Here is a 21,609-nt window from a genome sequence, read left to right as displayed (position 1 = left end):
GCAGCGATTTCGAGCTGTTCTCCAAGCCATACAGACCTCCGGACTCACTCTCAAGCCGTCAAAGTGTCAGTTCGCCTTTGAGGAACTGAAGTTCCTGGGTTACGTGTTTAGTAACGAAGGCGTCAGCCGGACTCCGAGAAGACTCGCGCCATTGCGGCATTTCCTGTCCCGACGGACAAGAAGGCCGTGCGAAGATTCCTTGGACTTTGTCCATACTATCGACGCGACGTAGGGGATTTCACAACGATTTCCGCATCGCTCACAAACCCCAGGAAGGACGCCGAGAAGTTCGATTGGGCCGAGGAGCAGCAGCCGGCACTGGACGAGTTGAACCGAAGGCTCCAGACTCATCCTGTTCTTGGACACTTCGATGAGGATGCGGAAACCGAATTTCACACGGACGCTAGGAACGCAGGACTTGAAGCGATACTGGTTTGAGTGCAACAGGGCACCGACGGAGTCATCGGCTACGCAGCTGTCCAAGGCGGAGAAAAATTACTCCACAACTGAAAAGGAATCTCTTGTGGTCGTGTGAGCAATCAGGAAGTTCTGCCGTACTTGTACGCGAGCCTGTTCAGCTCAGTCACACACCATCACTCGCTCTGCTAGCTTGTGAAGCTCAAGGACTCTTTACGACACCTCACTCAATGGAGCCTCCTACTACAAGAGCTCAACATGACTGCAGTCTGCAAGTCAGGCCCCAACCTCAGTACGCCGACTACCTGTCCAGGCACCCGTCGAAACATTTTCCGGCAGCAGCGACGACGATGACGACGAGTGCTTCTTAAAAGCAGTGAACAGCGACGACGATGACGGCGAGTGCTTCTTAGGAGCAGTGAACACCGACGACATGGCACGACATCAATGAGACAATCCTGAGCTGCGCGCCTTAATCGAGCACCTGAAACGGCACGGGAGTACCGTGGTACGTGTTTTGTCAAGAGGCCTGCCGACCTTCGCCAAATGACACGGTGTACTATAGAAGGAAAACTTTGTGCAGAGCAACTCGCCGTGGCTGCTCGTTCTCCCGACCGACATTCGAGAGGAGATCTTTCAAGCACGTCACGACGGCACGTCGTCCGGACAGCTTGGTTACAGCCAGATAGTGGCCCGTATTCGTGAAAAGTATGAGTGGCCCAAGCTCCCTAAAACCGTCGACCTCTACACTGGATCATGCCATGAGTTTCAGCGAAGCAAGAAACCGCCGACGAACCCGGCGGGTCTCCAGAAGCCAATCCATCCGCTTACCGCACCGTTCGAGCAAATCGGAATCGATCTACTTGGTCCTTTTCCCCCGCCGGCACTGGGAAATCGTTGAAAAATTGTCGCCATATATTATTTGACCCGGTACACAGAAACGAAAGCCCTTCCTTCAGGGACTGCTGTTGAAGTGGCCAAATTTTTCATCGACTCCATCGTCGACTCCATCGTCGTCCGCCACGGCGCTCACGAAGTTCTGATCAAAGATCGCGGGTCATCGTTCATGGCACAGCTGACCCAAGATATCCCTCGGCTCAGTCACACCAGCCAACGTCGTACAACTACGTACCCCCCGCAGAGCAATGGGCTGATGGAGCGACTCAACAAGACAATCGCCGACATGATCTACATGTCCGCCGACGTAGAGCACAAGACGTGGGACGAGGTGCCTACAACACGGCGGTTCAAGAGACCACCGTATTTACACCTTTCCAGCTGGTGCATGGTCGGAAGGTAACTACCATTCTCGACGCGACGCTGCCCCATGAGTCAGCTGACGATGAGAGTGACGATGCCAAGGTAGTTGCTCATCGGGCTAAAGAAGTCCGCCAGCTCGCCCGACTCCTGATTCAAGACCAGCAAAGCGTCGACGCGGGCCGCTACAACTTTCATCGCAAATACGTCCACTTCCAGCCCAAAGACAGGGTGTTGGTGTGAACGCCCATCCGTCACCGCGGCCTTAGTGAGAAACTGCTGAAATAATACTCTGGACCATACAAGGTACTTCGTCGCCTCGGGGAGCTGAGCTATGAGGTAATGCTCGCCAGAACAAGAACAGCATCACGCCGCACACCACGACCTGAAGTCGTCACGTCGTGCGCCTCAAGTCGCACTATGCACGATAATACATCGAGCGCTTGATCTTGCGCAACGTTTGATAGGACTGTGTTTTGCCAGCCTCCGTATTTTCCTATTATTTTGTTTGCCTTGCTCTTTTTTTTTTCGTTCACGTGGCATCGAGACTATGCTCTTTTTAAAGAGGGGAGCAATGCCACGCGCGTCGGCGAGCGAGCGCGTGGGTGGCCGTGTGTTACCGCGCTCAACTTTCATGCGGAGGCCCAGGGCCCGATTGCTGGAGGTTCCGCGTCTTTTAATCATCCTTTCAGTTTAATGTTCTGGAAACTTTCAGCACTATGTTGCTTGTTCGAGGTCCGAATGTTCTAAGCGTCGGACCTTCTACGCCGATTGTTCCAGAAGCCAACACGTGTACATAAGGGGCTCCGTGTGGCGTGGCACGGTCAGCTTCACCCCGGCGCTCGATCCTGCTGTTTTGCCGACATCGACGCCTGCGACACTAACTTTTTTTTCTTGTTTTGGGCACAAGTTCGCCGCATTAAACACTCACATTATTTAGTTATTCAACGCCTTATCATTTGTCATTCGTGACTATGTATGAGTAAAGGCATTTAAAGATGATAATTTCGATATATTTTGTGTTTTCTGAAGCAGTTCTTTAGTAAGTAATTTGTAAATGTGTCGCTAAAACGTGTTTATTTGACATGTCCTTTATAGTCTTTTGCATATAAATTGCTTATTTTAATATTTAATATTGAGTGCAGACGTCGTAAACCTTTCATACAATAAGTAGGACAAATAAGTTCGTGCATGCTTTGGTGTGAAATTGATGGCTGTGCAACTTACTATAGCGAAACCTTGGCAATCTCCACTCCAAAAGCTTCGAAATTATATAACTCTAGAAGAAAACTACCTACAGCGTTCGGATATAGCTGTATGTTCCTCCAAATAACAGGACTTCAACATATATTTTTTTGTTTGTATACATGTAAAAGAATATGACCGGGACCATCATTGCACGAACAGGTGTAGAGACACCCAACAAAGAAGATAATTGATTTTCACAGACTACTTTGCAAGAGCTTCATAAATTTGTCCTTGCTTCTCTTCAAAGTCCACGCTACCCAAGTTGGGCACGCCCAAACTTGGTCGGCGTGGAGCCCACATCATCGCATTCGGCCCCGCGCAAAGCCGAGGTGGGTTTCCCGCGGGTTATACGTGGGCAGCCCAAGTCAGGAATGCCGGCGCTGCGCCGTTGTAGAGCTCTAATCATCGCAGCTTGGCTCCCGCATGACCAATGTGGGACCAACGGGTTTTTTACATGTGTAGCCCAACTCCCTCGTGCCCACGCTTTGCCCGTCCCTTTGCTAACTCTGCCTCCGCATTGTAGAGGTGGGATCCACGGCTGTATTGCACCTGCAGCCAAAGTTAGGCCTGCCCATATTTTGGCCCCCTGAAGAACATATTTGCGCTAACTGTGCCCCCGCATAGCTGAAGTGGGAACGACGGCGTTGGGCGTGCCCTCGCGTAGCGGAGACCACGAGCGTATTGCACTGGCACACCATATTCTGTATGCCCACTCTGCGGCCACGTGGGACCAGCGTGGGTTTCGTAGGGCCTGCCCGAGCGTTCATTGCCCATGTAGGCCCCACATGAGCCCCACCTCTTGTGCTACCTGCGTGACACACCAGCTGAAGCTCAGAAGGCACTTGCTGTGGAGTGGAAGTGCTACATATTTTAAGAGTCTTTAAGTGATAATAAAACTGTTGGAAAAGATTTAGAGATCAGTTTCCTATCTTGCCAACCTTGTGCAAATTAAATTGTGTGGATGCCTTAAAAGATTACTAGTGGTGACATCCTTTTCTTCTATATGGAATTAAGATATAGTTTCCAATAGTTGCAATATTCAAAAACAGACGACCTAAGTGTCTACTTCAGCAAAACTTCAAACGGAAATGTCCATCACACCATTATGAAAGATGGCACGGGTTTATATTGAAGGGATTAAGCTAACAAAATATTTGGTCTCAAAGAAACTTAAAAAATCTTGCAAAGCTTTTCAAAGTTACCATGATTTGAAAGTAATCGGATAAGAGATTTGACAATTTTTTTTTATCAAACCTAGTAAATGCGTCTGCAACCGGGAGCCCACACCAAATATATCTATTCAACGCACTCGACGCTGTCCAAAATAGCGCTACTCAGTTCATTCGTTCTTTATGTTCATATAATATCAGCATATCAGCTTGAAAGCTGAATCAGGGCTCCCGCCTCTCTCCAGTCGTCGACGTATAACCGGCGTCTCTTCGTTTAATACGCGTTTGTTCATTCTTCGCTTTGTCAACCACCTTATCTTTTACCCCCTTCCTCCCGCAAGCATATCGCAGCGCACCGGTCTTTCACACCAAATTGCCTGCCCAAGCACCCGCGCTGTCGCATTTTGTGCTTAATTTTTCCCCCGAGCAGCTCTGAGCTGGAACTGCATTCCTTACGCTGTTGCAATGCATTGCCCATCTACATTCATGAAAAATATAACAGGACATGTCTGGCTTTAAAATTGTTTGGCGGTCATGTATGTACCCACCCCCCATGAAATGCCGACTCGGGAGTCATCAAGGGTAATAAAATGAAATTAAATGAAAAGGACACAGGCTGGAATAAGTTGCGAACTGTTATATTGTTTATTTTTTACATATATTGTAATATAATTTCGATTCTTTTGGACATCTAGACATTACTCTGCATAAATGAAATCCTCTCTGTGTGTTGCTGTTTTATTTTCTCTCGTGACATTACAGATTGAATGGCTGAAACTATTAAATAATGAGTTTGCACTGGCCAATATGACACTCAATGAGGGCGAACGTGTGATTGTATTGGAGCCTGATTATATTAAAGATATTGAGGAAATTCTGGAAGGAGAAAATATGTAAGTCAACGCATACGATTTAACTATTCTCAAGTTTAGATGCCCACAAACCTACGTTCAAAACAATTCCTCTTCACGTTTCCCCCTAGGTTTATAAACATTGTAAGGTGTGCAGCATTTAAAAATACCAGAAACCTTTACCTTTGAGGCCTTACAGCGCATGGATTGCAGTGCTCAAGGTGGCATTGCTTAAATTTCTTTACAAGACGTTACACCGTCATGCACAAAAGTGAAGACCAAAACAACACGTTTTTCTGTTATGGACATTTAGCGATACTCTGAGTTTTCAGACGCCAGCGTTTACAACCCCCTCCTTCTGATAATTTACCGAGTGGAATGCGTACTTTTGATAGTTGTTCCTAGACTGGCCCGCCGTTTCTTCTTCGGAGCAAGCAAGCGTGCTGCGTGACATAATTTGCAATTCGAATTTGTTTTTGTGGCAGCGATATGTAATCGCTGTCACGTAAGTTATATGTTTCACTAAACTTGGCGGAGAAGCAGAATTCGTGCGTAGGCAACATTACATCAGGACACGTCATCTCAATATCCCCGCTAAATTTAGCGGGGAAACTGAACTGCTGTGTAAGTCACGTGACATTATTTTTCCCGCCATATTTAAAGAAAGAAACTAAATTGGCATTTAGCTCATGTGATATCAGATCACGTGACGTCGACTTCATCGCTAAATTGAGAAGGCGAAACTGAATTGGTGTGTACGTCACGCTACGTCGATTATCCCCCTAAATTTAAAAGGGAATTGGTCTTTATGTCACGTGATGTCAATTGATGTCCCGTGAGCTGATGTCACGCGATATATACACCAATTAAGTTTCTCCGTCAAATTCGGCGGGGAAACTACTGTCATGGCACCTCTGGCGTCAAGTGACCCATACACCAAATCAGTTTTCCCCCTCAATTTTGCGGCAAAATTGACTTCCCGTAGCTTGACGTCACATGACCTATACACGAGTTCCCATTTCCCGCCAAATTTAGAAAGAAACTTCATAGCACGTGACCTGACGTCAAGAGAACTACACCCCAAATATGTATTGCCGCTACATTCAGCTAAAAAAATGACGTCACGTGACCTGGGAGTCTTATCTACACGGTGGAACTAACCGGGATTGGTTGCCCCGGAGATCACTGCCCTGTGCGATTGGTGAGCGCCGCGCCGCTGGGGTCACGTGGCCTATACCCCAAATTAGCTTCTCTGCTTAATTTGGCGCAAACAGTTTTGTCACGTGATCTAAACACATTCCGTTTTCGCTCTAAATTTAGGAACAAATTGATGACAGGTTACCTGACGCAACGTGCCCAATGCGCCCATGCAAATTCCCCACTAAATCTAGCAGGAAAATTAACGTCACATGACTTACACCTCAATTTAGTTTTCCCACTAAATTGAGGGCAGAAATTGACGCCACTTGACCTATGTACCAATTTTCCCCTCTCAGTGTAGGTGGAAAACTGAAAAAAATAAAGGCTCTTCACTCCCCGAAGCTTAGTGGCTGCTAAATGAGTTTAAAGGCTCGCACCATAAGTATTGCATTTCATGCATTATAGGATTTTGAAGATAAAGGTCGCTGCCAAATTTTTCCAGAAGAGCGGTTGTACAGGTGCTTCTCACGAAGCGTCAAAAGTTCGAACTGCGGGATGGTCCCGATTCCAAAGGACAGTTGCGCTTCCTCACCCATATTGTCAGCGTCTCAGAGAAGTCGTGGAGGAGCAGAAGAGGAAGCGCAACTCCAGGTCCGGGCGGAAAACGCAATTCAGGCTTTCGCAGCTTGGTGTCATCCTTGTTTGAAAGCAGGTCAATTGTGCTATGAAAGAAGCTTTGAGGCGAACCGTTCTGAAAACCTGCGATTTGAGTTTATAAACCTATGGTGCCCACAAGCAGTCAGCTGACCCTATTAGTGATACACAGGTCGTAAGCGAAGGCAATGGCATAAAAAAAGAGACGCCGATCATACTCATGTGCATGAAACTAAATGCACAAATATATAACGTCGCTCAGAAAAAAACAAATCGTATATACTCTAAAACTAAAGCCCTGACAAAGAGAAAGAAAAGTGAGTACAAAACCTTAAAAAAAAAAAAAGTTAATTGCGAACGAGTTAACAGGGATGCACCGTATATTACTACTGGATGCTCCTAGCAGGATAGAGTTCCGGGCGGTCATATTTCAAAACAATATAGCTGTTAGTTTCAGATGCACACCCTACACCAGCAGTACATGTAAAGGTTATATTTTTACGAATGACAACTGATGAGGCGACGAATGACTGAAGGAAAATAAACGTTTAATGGGGCGAACTTGTGCCCGAAACAAAATAGACCAAAGCTAGCGTCACAGGTGTCGCTGGTGGCGTAACAGCTGGATCGAGCGTTGGGGCGAAACAAACTATGGCTAGCCACGAGAAGCCCCTTATGTACAGCAGTGGGCTACTGGAACAATTGGCGTAGAAGGTTCGGTTCATAGAGCATTGGGTCCTCGAACATGCAACAGGGTTAACGAATTTATTACAATGCGAAATATTACGGAAATAAAAATGTGCGTCCGCTCTCAGGCATCAAACTTTGGCCGATTTTTGTCGGAGTCACGCACGATAACTATACGGCCACGGGCGCGCTTGCTCGGAGACGCTCGTTGCATTACTACGTGCAAGAAAGCAATGCAGAGCAAAACAAACAAAAGAATGAGAAAATACGGAGGCTGGTAAATCCTAGTTCTATCAAGCGTTGAACGGGGTAACAGCTTACAGATTTATCGAGCGTGCGGCTTGAGGCGCACGACGTGGATGACTTCAGGTCGTGGTTGTGGCGTGATTAATGTTCTTTGGTCTGGCATTACCCCGTAGTTCAGATCTCCCAGTTGACGAACTACCTTGTAAGGTCCGAAGTATCGTTTAAGGATTTTCTCTCTTAAGGCGCGGGGACGAATGCCTGTCCACACCCACACCCGTTCTCCCAGCTGTAAGTGAACGTCCCGACGACAAAGGTTTTACCGGCGAACGTCGACGCGTTTTTGGTCTTTCTACTGGAGTCTGGCAAGTTGTCGGACTTCCTCGGCCCGTTGAGTGGCGGTCTGGGAGTCGGCGCTGTCGTCGTCATCAAGTTTGCGGGGCAGTATTGCATCCAGCGTCGTAGTTACTTTGCCGCCATTGAGCAGCCGGAAGGGTGTGACTCCTGTGGTCTCTTGCACTACCGTGTTGTAGGCAAAAGTTCGCGGGGTAACAGCTTGTCCCACGTATTGTGCTGTACGTCGACATACTTAGAGATACTGTCGGCGGCGGTTGTTTTCGGCCATTTTGTTAGTCCATTTGTCTACGGATGGTACGCAGTGGTTTGACGGTGGCTGGTGCTACTAAGACGAAGAATTTCTTGCGTCAGCTGGGCCATGAACGATGATTTATGATCTGTAATTGGAATTTCGGGGGAGCCGTGCCGGAGGACGATGGACTCCATGAAAAACTTGGCGACTTCAACAGCCGTACCTGAAGGAATGGATGTCACTTCGGCCTAATGTGTGAGATAATAGGTCGCTACGATTATCCATCGGCTCCTTGCGTCGATTGTGTGAACGGTCCATGTAAATCCATTACGGTTTGATGAAATTGGGCAGATTTGATGGCGGGCCAGGAGGTTGAAGATGTCCCGCTGGTCTAGTCGGTTATTTCTTCCGTCCGTCGGCACTCGTGGCAAGATCGGGTGTAGTGATGAACTGTCTTCGCAAGCTTGGGCCCGTAGTACTTCTCACGTATCTTGGCAAGAGTCCTGCTCTAGGCAAAGCGTCCCGCCCTCTGGTTAGGCGTGACATATCTCTTCTCGAAGACTGCAGGCGATCACCAACAGCCACGCCGTGTTGTTGTCGCTGAAGTTCTCCTTGTACAGCACACCTTATCGGATGGACAAGATCGGCAGTGTTCGTATAAAAACGTGGAGGACTCATAGAGCACCTTCAAGGTGGTCGATGATCTCTCGCAATTCAAAACCACCTACTTGGAGTGCTGCCATGTCGCTGATATGTAAAGCACCGAGAAAAGACTTGTCGTCATCGCCTTTAGTGCAGGCAGGACCGGCCTCGACGGAGGCCCCTCAACAAACAATCGGCGTGAGTGTGCTTTCGGCCAAACTTGTACACAACCGTAAAGAAAAACACTTGCAGTCGTAGCCTCCACCGTGTGAGGCATCCTGAAAGGTCCTTCAGATTCGCAAGCCAGCAGAGCCGAGTGGTGGTCGGTAACCGCTCGGAACATACTTCCGTTCAAGTACGGACAAAACTTGGTGATGGCCCACGCGACGGCGAGGCATTCTTCCTCCGTCGTAGAGTAATTACTTTCCGCCGTGGGCGGTGTCCGGCTTGCATAGGCGATTATCCACTCTGTTTCATCTTGCATTTGAACCAGCACCGCGCCAAGCCCCGTGTTACTTCTTTTTAAATGTATTTTAGATAAATGAAGCGCCAGTGCTGTTATAGCAGGTCAAAATTGCCAAGAAGGGGAGGCGTTTGAAATCTTCGTTTAAGATCGTCCCACACCCGTTGACACTCTTTTGCCCATTGAAACTTCACGACGTTTTTCGTAAGGCATGTCAGCGGCGCAGAAAGCTTCGTAAAATCTCGTACGAAGCGCCTGTAGTAGGCATAGAGGCCTACGAATTTTCTTATGGCATTCTTGTCTGACGGCGGGGAAAGTGCGGCTACGGCGCGCGTCTTCCCGGGGTCAGAACGAACACCCTCGCTGCTCATGACCTGACCTAGGAACTTGAGCTCATCATAATCGAAGCGACGTTTCGTCCGCTTGATATTTAGTCCATCCTCCTTGATGGCTTAATATACGGCATGGAGTCGCCGCAAGTGCTCGTCGAAGTTGCCGGCGAACACCACAACGTCACTGAGGTACACGAGGCAGCTCCGTCGTTTTAATCCTGTTAGCACGGTGTCCAGGACACGCTGGTAGGTCGCTGGTGCCGCGCATAGTCCGAAGGGCATCACTTTCATTTCCTACAGTCCGTTGGGTGTGACGAAGACAATATTCTCCCGGTCCCGTTCGTCAATTTCGGTCTGCCAGAAGCATCTCTTCGCGTCCATCGACGAAAAGTATCGGAAGTGCGGCAGACGATCTAGAGTACCGTCGATGTGGGGGAGCAGATAGACGTCCTTTGTTACTGTGCTCAGTCCATGGTAGTCCACACAAAACCTCAGGGTTCTGTCCTTCTTTTTTACGTGCACGACTGGTAAAGTCAATGTACTGCTTGACGGCTGGATGATATCATCGTCGAGCATTTCCTGAACGTGTTCTTGGACGACTTCCCTCTCGTTCAAAGAAACACGGCACGTTGACTGGTAGACTGGGTGCACGTCGTCGTCGGCAACGATGCGATGCTTCGAAACTGGTGATTGGCGAACTTCCGACGACGTGGCAAAACTGTCACTGCGTTCTGCGAGAAGATCAACAAGCTGCCGACGCTTTGGAGCTGGGAGCTCGGGGTCGGTGTTGAGCTGTAGTGGCGACGTGATCTTGCACTGTGGCGACGAGGTTTCCTCAAAGACTGCGGTGACCACGGCTGGCGCTTAAAGATTCTTGGCGTTGCCCATGGTGGTACCCTTTGCTACATGCTGTGACTGGTCTCAAGAGTTCTCACGAGACCGGTCGTACGTCCTTCTCAGTGATCGGCTACGCCTCGTGTCACGCGGGTTCCTTTCACAAGGAACAGCTGAACGCTGCCTTCCAGAAGAGCTCCATTGCACATGGCTGCGTCGGTCATGATGGGAACAAAAAAACTCGACGGCGTTGGCAGGTTCACATGATCAATCATTACCCGGATTGCGACTGACGTTGTGCTCGGCTCCACCGTGGGCATAACAGGCTTTCGCAGCGTCAATTGGTTTGCCCCGAGGTCGACGACGGCGTCATACCCGCTAATGAAGTACATTTTGAGGATAACGACTAACGCAAGGACGTGCACAAGGACGAACTTCACAGTGCACATCTCATCGTGGATCTCGACGCGATCAGTGCATCTCCTGACTGGTATAATGAGGGGCCCTCCTGCAGTTCGTATTTGAGGTTCATCCCATGGCGTTGTCTCTTTCCGAAGACTGTTAGAGAGTCTCCAACTCAAAACTTAGTAGTATTTTCCCGTGTCTACGAGTGTCTATGTGTCGTGACCGTCAGGAACCACGTTTTTGTAATCGGGCACCGTTGCAGAAGCGTCGTGGCGTTGCGTGGCGTCAGGAGAGTGGGATCGCTTCAGCTTTCTTGGAGGCTTTTTATTTACTGCGGTAGTCTTCGGCAACGCCACCTCCAGGCGTTGCCGCAGTTAGTTTTCCCGGGGACGCGGTGAAGACAGGCTTCTTCGGCAGGGTAGTGGCGCTAGAGCCCGTGAAGGTCGTGTCGATGGTGAGCGGGATTCTAGGCGGGGAGACGGCGCGGAGGATGGCGAGCGTCAGAGGTACTCCCCGATGCCGCGAGGCTGTTTGCCGTACCTCGGGCGTGGGTCGTTGGGGTGTAACACACGCAGCCCAAGTCGGCGGTAGGGGCATCGTTCGTAAACGTGGTCCGCTTCACTCCATTGATAGCAGATGTGTCGTCGATCCGCTGTCCTCCATACGCCGGTTTTCTTTGGCGCAGGATGGTCTCGGCGGTCGTACCTATGTCGTTCGTTGCGGCGTTCGTGAGTCCCGTCGCGGATGTCGCCGGCCCATTGCGGCGCAGGTCAGCGTCGGCTCGGGGGCATCTGGCAGGAATGCTCTCTGGATATCTTCGCGAAAACCCTCGGCGATGGAGATTGAGGCCGTTCGCTCAGCAGTCGGCCTAAGCGTCTTAAGCTCCTACCGGACGACGTCGCGGATGAGCTCACGAATGCCCGGAATGCTGTGGCAATGGACGCAACGGAACTACGGAACTCCACTGACGCCGGGTAGCCTCTGGTAGTGGCTGACTCTGACGAGGAGAGCATGCTCGATATTCGTGGCTTCCGTTGTGAAAGCCTCGATCGTCGTACGTGGGTTTCGCACACGGCCTACGAAGAGTTTGCTTGACCCCTCACATTAGGACCGTCAGCTTCTTTGCTTCAGGGGCGTCAGACTCCGCACAGTTACATGACTCGAAGAACATATTCAACAAACCTAACGACCCTCTCGTTAGGACAATCAACCCTTGCTTGAAGATGATCTTCTCCAAGTTTTCTTCGCTGTTGGTTCGTAAACCTACCTCGGAGCTCAGGCTTGAGGATGTCCCACGAGGAGATCCAGGCTTCATGATTTTCAAACCAGTTCCGTGCTTTGGCCTCCAAAGCCAAGTAAACGTTCTGAAGACACTGCTACAATTTCCATTCGTTATGGCGGGCCACTCGTTCTTACTGCTGCTCCCAGTTGCCAGTGACTTTATAGGTTTCGCCATGGAATGGAGGCGGTGTCCGGGGGGCGGCGGGGGGATGGCGACGGGTGGGGTAGTCATCGTCGCGTTCTTTTTACTTTGCTTTTGTGGCATAGGGCCGAATTCCGGGGATTGTCCTTTAGTACGATGGGTTGCTCGTGCGACGGTGCCCTCCTCAAAAAGTCCTCTTTCGCTGGGGAACGGGCTAGCACTTCGGGCCCCCGGAAGGATACGCTGCATGGGTTGTACCCTGCAGATCCACCGAAATGTCACGGATGACAAGTGTTGAGGAGATGAATGACTGAAGGTAACTAAACGTTTAATGAGGCGAACTTATCCCCAAAACAAAATAGCATAGGGCTAGCGTCACCGACGTCGATGGCAACCTAACAGCTGGATCGAGCGCTGAGGCGAAACTGACCCGCCACGCGGAACCCTTTATGTACTGTCGGGAGCAAAAACTTTGATAACACCGGACCGCCGACCGAATTGCATCACCGAGCTCTCTGACGGCGCGTCGCCTGCAGACGCCGAGATCCGGGTAGTGTGAGCGCGCGCATCTTCTTATCTGCTGGCCTGCTTTTTTGCTCGCTTCAAGGCGACGCGCTCCGGTTTGATTGAAACAGCGGAAGACGCCGCTCTGGCAGCAGTGATTCAACAAACTTTAGTTGTCGCTCTGGACCGACGTTGCTCTATCAAGTCAGTTTGCGAACTCCCACGGAGAGCGTTCTTCCTTCTAAGACAAGCGCTGACATAGCGCTACGTCCGTGTCACTACTTTGTCTGGTCCTCGTCTTTCCGCGCTGTTTTTATTTCCGAATAAACATAGTCAGTTTTCGCTGATAACCACTAGATTCGAAAATCCTGTTTGAAGCGCCATCCTTCATGCCCGCTGAGGCCGTGTTTTGAATGCTGTTGCAAAACGCGCCGTAGCGAGCAAGAAGGTTGGCGCTTCGAACAGCGCTTTCCGACTGAGGGGTGCCATAAGGGATCACGGCTCTCCATGGGAGTTAGCAATCTGCGTTGATCGAGTAACGTTGCTCTGGACAGCGGTCAAGCGGCCAAGACGCGCGTGCTCTGCGTCACGGGTAGTTCACTCGACTCTCGCGCGGCACGACGACACCCTAAAACACTTGTTTTCTATTTTGCGTTATTTTAATGCTTCCCATCCGCAACTAACTGATCTCACCAGCCAGTTTCGTTACTCCGCCGCTGCCGGCATGCATCGGAACGCGCGATGACCCCGCCGCAAGTCGGTACGAGCAGAGCACGAAAAAGCACAAGCTGTCTTGTGCACTACCATTTGCATATACGGACTACAGTTATTTGACAGGATATTGAACTATGCGGGCGTTTCATCGAGCTTGTTGACCCCAAAGCCTGGTGCTTACTAACACAGCATAACAAGGAAAACAAACCTCGCCTAGCACGGTCTGGGCACGAGCGCTTCGCTCTGATCAGTGTTTTAGTCGCACAAGGAGCGGCCTTCGAATCGTCACCTTCGAGTTCTCCGATAAAAAAGAAAGAAGAGAAAACACGGTTTGTTGAACCCACAACTGAAGCGTGCCGCTAGAGGCGGGAGTGTTTGATCCCCTCCCCAATAGAGGTCTCACGCCCACAGAGCCACAGCAGTGCTAGCCTCCGTGCAACAAGACTAGTCCCGCGATCCACGAAGTCTCCGGTGGTATAACAAATCTGCCTGGTGAAGTCAAACTGTTCTATAATTTTAAGAATAAAAAAAAAAATGAGACGATTGTTATTAACGCGTCGCCTAATCACTCGAAAAAGTCCCGTGAAGTCAAATTCAAATTTGGGGGTTTTACGCGTCACACCTACAACGGGCACGCCCCAGCGGAGGACTGAGGATTAATTTCGATCACCTGGGGATCTTTTGACGTGCAACCGAAAGCTCGATTACACGGCGCCTTCTCCGCAATAGGCCTCCGTCATATCGCGGGCACCTCGGTCGGGATTTGAACCCGCCACCTGGGGATCGGTAGGCGGGCGCTCTCGCCTCGGAGCCACCGAGGCGGCCTAAAAGAGTCGCGTGAACTGCCCGTGCCGCAGTGCACGCGAGATCGGTCGGTCAGCCGCTGTCCAAATCGAGATTGTTGAATCACGGCTACTGGAGCGGCATCTATCGCCGTTTCATTCATATCGCAGCGCGTCGCGCTGAAAAGAGCAAATTAGCAAGCCACACTCTAAAAAAAGAGGGTGTAGACGTTACACTCCTTGTCACATATACGACACCCCAAAACTTCATTTGGATGTACAGCGCACTGACGTTGTACCGACGCTACCAAATTTCACAAGCGGCTTGATAGCCGTGTTGTACAACTCATTAAAATGGTTATTGTAAGTGTGACTGACTGCAAAAAAAAAAAGTTATCGGGGTTTTCTAGGCTCAACTGCAAAACCTGTGTGTTTTGTTCCTGTAGACTTTGATACGTAATTTAGCTGTGTAATATGTTTTGTCGAACCGTCATCAACCCTCTAGCAAAAGTAGGGGCAGTAAGTTCGACCTCAGCGCGCTGAACGTTTTGGGGTGTCGTATATGTGACAAAGGGGTGTATCGTCTACACCCCCTTTTTGTTTAGAGTGCAGGAGATAAGAAAGAACACACGTGCACACTGCGCCGGTCTCGGCAGCAGGCAGCGCGCAGTGAGGAAGCGCGGCGATGCAATTGGATTGGCGCCCCGGTCTTATCCAAACCTTTGATCCCGACTGTACCCGCTTGGGCTTCTAGAACAAACGGCGTAGAAGGTTCGGTGCGGAGCACACTCGGTCGTCAAAATAGCAAAAGGTTCCCGCATGTACCAGAACGCATATTTACAGGAGCGCGACACTTACACGAATAACAAAAAGGTGCGTCGGCTCCCAGGCATTGAACCTGAGACCATTAGTGTTGCAATCAAACACGTAAAACATGGGCGCGCTTGCTAGGAGTTTCGAGTGGCAATATGTTGGGTATATATATGGCATTGTTCTACAATTCCTGCTTATTTGGACTAGCGCCGGTCAGTAAAATATTAGACATAGAGATGAACACTTACGCTGGATGAATGTGGGGACCTAATCACAAATGTCATTCTAATATGTACGTGATCGGGTGCATTTTTTCCGCAGATCTACGTTGTACAATTTTCTGCACTGGACTACGATCCGAACTTATGGTGCTGCGGCATCCAAAAAGCTTAACAAGCTCTTCTTTGACTTTGATAAAGAGACATTAGGAGTAAAGAAAGACAAACCACGGTGGAAGAAGTGTCTCGCCAGTATATCAGACCTAATGACGCACGCATTAGGTCGTCTATATGTGGACAAAATGTTTGATTTCGAAGCCAAGGAAACTGTAAGCAAAACTTTTCAAGCTCCCGATAAATGCCTTTCGTTAACTAAACCTACAAAATACTACAATTACTTCTTTGAAAAAAAAAAAAAAAAAAAAACATCTGCACTTAGAATGCCTGCCCTTTTAGATGTGTATAAAGGCTTTGTCCGATACTTTGTTCTTGAGTGTATCCCGGATTTCAATCATAATAATTACAAATATCCATTCTTAGTTTTAGTGATAAATAAAACAATTTTAATATATGTATTTAAGGCGCATGTTATCTATTTAATACTATTCGTAAAAATCCAAAATAGGCGAAACCAAATTTTGATGCTAAATGCTATCAGTTCTATCCAACATAGTATATAAGAAATCGGTAGTGCCATTCGAGCAAATGCTCAAAACAAGAAACGTAATCCTTTACTTGGCTGGCATATTTCTACTAAATTATAGTTCATGATTGATTCAGCTTGCAGACGAACATGCGCATTCTTGTGAGACTCAGGATTTGTTCTACAGAAAGCATTACGATGTGTGATCTAACATTAGGCAGTATGTTCTAAGCTAAAAGTATGGGTAATTGCTGAAAACTGCCCGTCATGTAATCATGCCGCTGAGATGCGACTTTTTTCACTGTAGTTGACTTCTTTGCTAGTTCCAGGACTAGTGTAATTCAAAAGCGTACATAGAAGAGCTAGTCGGACGACCTATAATCTTATCTTATTGAAAATTAACTTCTGTGGTAAAATATATGAAACTCAGTAGAAGCAAAATGACATGGGAAAGAGAACGTCTCAATGTCGGCTACTGCAAAACTGTGACCCCACATTAGAACTGGAAACTTCAGTTATCGAACAATAACACCCCAACTATAAGAACTGCACACTATCAAAGAAAATTCCTAACTACCCCAGACTGAACCCTTTGCCCCCAAAAGACCCGTTAAAATTCTACTTGGAACTTCCTTCTTTAGCAAGTACAGGCCGCTGGTTTCGACCAAAGGCATTATATTAAATTTAGGTTCAATAAAATTTGTAGTCTCATAAGACTTTATGCGCTACTTTTTTTAGAAAACATGTTATGGGACGATCATGTACATCATGTGTATTTTAAGTTTTCAGGTGTTAAAGGGTTAGTATATCGTCATCAATATCTGCTCCCAACCTCTGTGAAAGTATGAATTAGAAATTCGTTCTTTTATCCTTTCTTAACACACTGCCATCTGGTTTGGGGCACTACTACTGTCACAATCTTAAAATTAAAAAAAAACTACATACATTACAGAAAAAATTCTGAAGAATTATTTCAGGTGTTCTATAAAATTGTCATACCGAACAACTATTTGAACGCCTTCAAGTTATTGATATTAAAACATAATACAATCACAAGCTTGGGCAGATAAGAAAACCAAGTTCATTGACATAATTAGTCCTCTTAGAGTGTTCTATGCCTTTTTACTCCACTCGTTTGCCGAATGCTGGAAAGTTCCTAGATCTAAAACTAACTATGACAATCAAATGCTCAAGTGTACGCTTCCTAAGTTTTTTAATTATGTAGACAAGAAGAGAACTATAGAAACAATTTCACTTGCTGAACTACGTCGTAGGTTTTATTTCTTCAACGATAGTGTGTGTGTGTGTCTATGCTGTTTGTGCTTTTTGCTGAGTTTTTATAATACGACTGGATAATTTCTTTTTTTGCCTTTTTGTACCTTTTTAAATACTTCTTTGCGGCTGATAAGTGGGCAGAGGGCTCGTCAAGCTGTCTATGAACAGCTCTTTTCCTCGGTCTCTCTCATCTCTAATGCATCATTGATAAAAATGTATTATTATTAGTATAAAAAAGATATGCGAAATTTTACCACACTTGTGAAAGTTTCAACATGATCAACATCACCAACTCGCATGAACAGTCGCTGCTTTTTGTCTATCATCTGGCTCAATCGCTTCAAATTTTAGTTATTATCATAAATCTTTTTATATTGTAATCATTACAATGTCTCAGAGCGTTCCCCTCACCTGCATTTGTAGCGATAACCGGGTAATGCAATTATTTTAAAAGAAATGAAAGCTTCTCACAATATTGTTTTCAGACTGCTATAGCTGTAGGGACCAATCTGGTATCATTTCTTAGTGCCACCGATTGGCAGTGAGCGCGGGCAGAAAAATGCCCTGTACCTGCATTTGTAGAAGTGTTTTTACTTGGTTGATCATTCAATGGTTTTCATAAAGTAAGGTCATTGAGTGGAAAAAAATGTTTCTATATACTTAGGGGTCATTTTTCAGAAAGAGACAATTTATTTCAATATTGGGATACCAGTCTACACCTTATCTATCATGTTCGAGTGTGGCGCAAGGCTTCAAATAATATGGCCAATTATTTTCAATGTATTCGTAAATTATCTGAGTTTCTGTATTGTCCATTCAAATATTTTTTTACAATATCTTGAGGACATCATTTTGAATCGGCAGGATTCATCTAGTCACGAATGTGTACTACTAATGAATAATGCTAATGTGGTGCATCATTGGTCTGACCGCAATATCTCGAAATCCTAATGAAACGACAGTTTTGTCCCCTCTACGTAGGATTGAGTGCCAGAGAGATTTAGGAGTATATGTTAACTAAACGTTGTCTTTCAATTAAGGTGTTTCGAATATTACAAATGCTGCGTTTCGAGCGTTAGGCATTATCTATAGTATTTCGCAAGAGCTTTTATTGTAAATTTGTATATTCAATTTTTACCATTTTCATGTGTACGAAACTTGAACCTTATTCGGGCGTTTGGAATTGGAATGGTTCTAGTTAACAAGCAATCATAGAAAAAGTGAAGTCATTTCATTTCTTGTTGTTTGCTCCACTACTGTTCATTTCAATTACGCGAGTCTTTGGCGACGATACGGTTGTCTGGCCCTAAACACCAGAAAACTAGAGCGATCTCATTTTTTTACATAAATGCTTGGTCAGTTTAGTAGACTATCAGAGCCTGGCGTCAGATATGGACCTCTATATACCGAGGCTAATATTAAGAGTTACTCCCACATTCTCAGTTTGAAAGATAAATCTAACCAGACCGATGAACCTATTACAACATTTTTATAACACGTGCTGTACAATCAGCATCATTATCTTCAACACCTGTGTGCAAATGTTCAAGCGTATTTTACTAATGTTTAACTATTTTTTGTGAGTCCTAAACATGTTATTTGTGAACTTCTAAAATATGCCGCGAATGTTGATGGCTCTTTTCGTACTTGTGTTTATCGCTCATTTTTTAGCGTTATTGCAATTGTTTTATTAAATACACTTTTCGCCAGTTTCGTTACCCATACGAATTGTGTAGACATTATTGGCACACGAAATGTGGTTTTCAATCATTATTCAGGCATTATCTGTCCTTAGCACGGAAAATAAAGAGTTGAATGAATGAACGAATTGATTCAGTACATCAAGAAAGACTAAGGGCACCTCTTCGCCACAAATGTACAAAATATTTTCCGAAGACACGAAATGCTGAATTCCTTTAAACAAACATTAGTTCATACATCCACCCTGCGGTCAAGTATGTTAGAGCAGCGCCCAGCAGCACAGAGCTTATGACCCGAACGTTCTTATTGCAGAACCCGACTAGCTTTCTCCCCGTCTTGCCGGTTTCAATGTCAATGTGCATCATTCCGGTGTGCGGTAGATAAACCACGATTGCGTGATTCACGTTAAAGACCCTAGCTGTTACAGTACAATGGCTATGTTGTTCCTCCACAAAGCCGAATCTGCTTCGGCCTATTCTAAGCCCAGACTGAGCTCTCGCAGTACAAATATTCGAAACGTAAATTAAATTTTAGTTTTTGTTCAAAATGTATAACCTGTAGTCGCACGGTCTGGTAAGCATTAATTGAAAAACATTGAAATAGCATATGCCTCTCCTCATATGCAACTAGCTTTCAATAGACGTTTTATGCCTACTGTTTGCGGAGCATGGCCATTCTCACTCTTTCAGCCAGTAAAATTGCCAAAATAATTTTCTAAACAAATATTTAGTATCGAAGTACTACAGATATTTTTATTTGTTTTATGGGGACATCGGTATTTTAGCCCCACTCTCAATACTCTCAATACAACCCTAGTGAAAAATACACCAGGCAGACGGCTGGTCTGAATTGAATTGACACATGACTTTTCACAGATGTAATTTGGGACATTTTCACACCAGCAATGTGATGTTCTGGCGTGACACCAGCAATCAGGTGTTCTGGTGTGACATCAGGTTTCATTGTGGTGTGACACCAGAGCCCCTGTTGACTGGTTTACTCACAAAAAAGGGTGCAATGATAAATTTGACAACAACGCTGCTGTCATAATTACTTTAATAAAAAAGCAAAAAAACACAAAGTAAAGCTTCGGAAGCTTTAATGTTGTAAGGAGTTGGCCGTAATCAACTGGAGCTTGCCCGGAGCCACTGCCCTGCGTTGAAAAACCGCACGCCCTGGCGTTCCTCAATTCTTGGCCTTACAACTTGCTGTTGACTCGTGTCTTAGTTACGCTGATCCATTCCCCTAAACCTCTGCGCCAGTTATCTCCTCTTGTAAGGCATCATATTCGACAGATGGCTCGATTTTCTTGTCCAGCTCTTTCAGGAAAGCCTCCTTAAGTAGAATAATATCAAATCTTTCTTCGAGCTCACCGATGTCGGTTGGATCCGTGGCCAGCAGGACGCCAATCTCGTTGGTGATCTTTTTTGTGGCGGTCCGCACGAGTACTTTTTCGATTCAGGCAGTCGACGCCCTCCTGGCTCGTAGTAGGTATGATCTGGCCGTTAATTCCGGGTTTCGGCATCGAAAACTGCAAAATAATTACTAGCTTTTTTGTTGTTTTGCTACCAGAGGAAGTGCGCCGGAAGTCAGGAAAGCACACCAACACATTATTTTGGCTTGGACTCACAGAGAAGACTCCTTGATTTTTTCAAACTTCAACAAGAATACAGGCGGAAAGGGAAAGGGAAACCCCCGAAGAGACGAGCGCGCCAAGCTGCTCAAGGCCGCCCGGGAAAGGGCTGAGGACGAGGGGGACACTTCTTTAACACAAAGGAGCCCACTGCGGGGACTCCGGAGACCACCAAGACGGAAGGAAATGAGGCACCACGGCGGGGGAAGGGGCGTCACACCAAATAATCGAAAACACGCTCGCGGACGGGGAAAAAAGTCAGCAAAAACACAACACCGGTGTCACATCCAACTGCGTGGTGGGCACACCAGGCTGCCTGGTATGCACATAAGTCCGTGTGGTGTGTCACCCAGAGTCTCTTGGTGTGCCCACCAGGATGGTGTTCGGGTACACCAGCATATTGCGGTACACCCAAAAGGAACACCAGAGCCATACTTGGGCTGGACATCTCGAAAGCATTCGACAATGTCAGCCACGCAGCCATCCTCCGTGGGCTAAACTCCATTGATGTGGACGAGCGCATCTTCAAATACATACGGAACTTCCTATCAAGTAGGCAGGTGCCGGTCTCGATCGGCGGTTTCCAATGTGACCTGCAAAGTCTGGGCGGAGTCGGAACACTGCAAGGAGCAGTGCTCTCTCCGTTTCTCTTCAATATCGCCATGAAAGATTTACCGACGAAACTACAAGGTATCCCCAACCTTCACTACAGCATATACCCAGACGATGTCACTCTGTGGATGGTAGGAGGAAGCGATGGCGCCATCCAAGACTCGCTGCAAGAAGCTATACGCATCGTGGAAGCCTACGCTAAGGAGCGCGGACTAGCCTGCTCTCAGGAAAAGTCGGAGTTGCTACTCATGGTCGGCACCACGGTAAAAACTCCCTCAAGCATCATACTGCAGGTCGGAGGCAAAGACGTCCCTCGGGTCCGGCGACTTCAGATACTCGGTCTGTGGTTGCAAGAGGATG

General features: G+C 47.2%; 1 protein-coding gene across 1 annotated transcript in view; it reads left to right on the top strand.

Annotated features, from left to right (window-relative positions):
* LOC115324994 (neprilysin-1-like) overlaps positions 1 to 21,609 on the top strand; it is a 151,257-nt gene that overhangs the window by 51,697 nt on the left and 77,951 nt on the right. The window contains exons 8-9 of the mRNA XM_029985690.2: positions 4,854 to 4,984; positions 15,489 to 15,714. Coding sequence (XP_029841550.2) covers positions 4,854 to 4,984; positions 15,489 to 15,714 — 357 coding nt within the window. The remainder of the gene's footprint in view (positions 1 to 4,853; positions 4,985 to 15,488; positions 15,715 to 21,609) is intronic.

Source organism: Ixodes scapularis, unplaced genomic scaffold (genome assembly GCF_016920785.2).
Source record: "Ixodes scapularis isolate PalLabHiFi unplaced genomic scaffold, ASM1692078v2 PGA_scaffold12__126_contigs__length_90152505, whole genome shotgun sequence".
NCBI classification, from domain to species: Eukaryota; Metazoa; Arthropoda; class Arachnida; order Ixodida; family Ixodidae; genus Ixodes; species Ixodes scapularis.
This window is presented reverse-complemented; position numbering and strand designations above follow the sequence as displayed.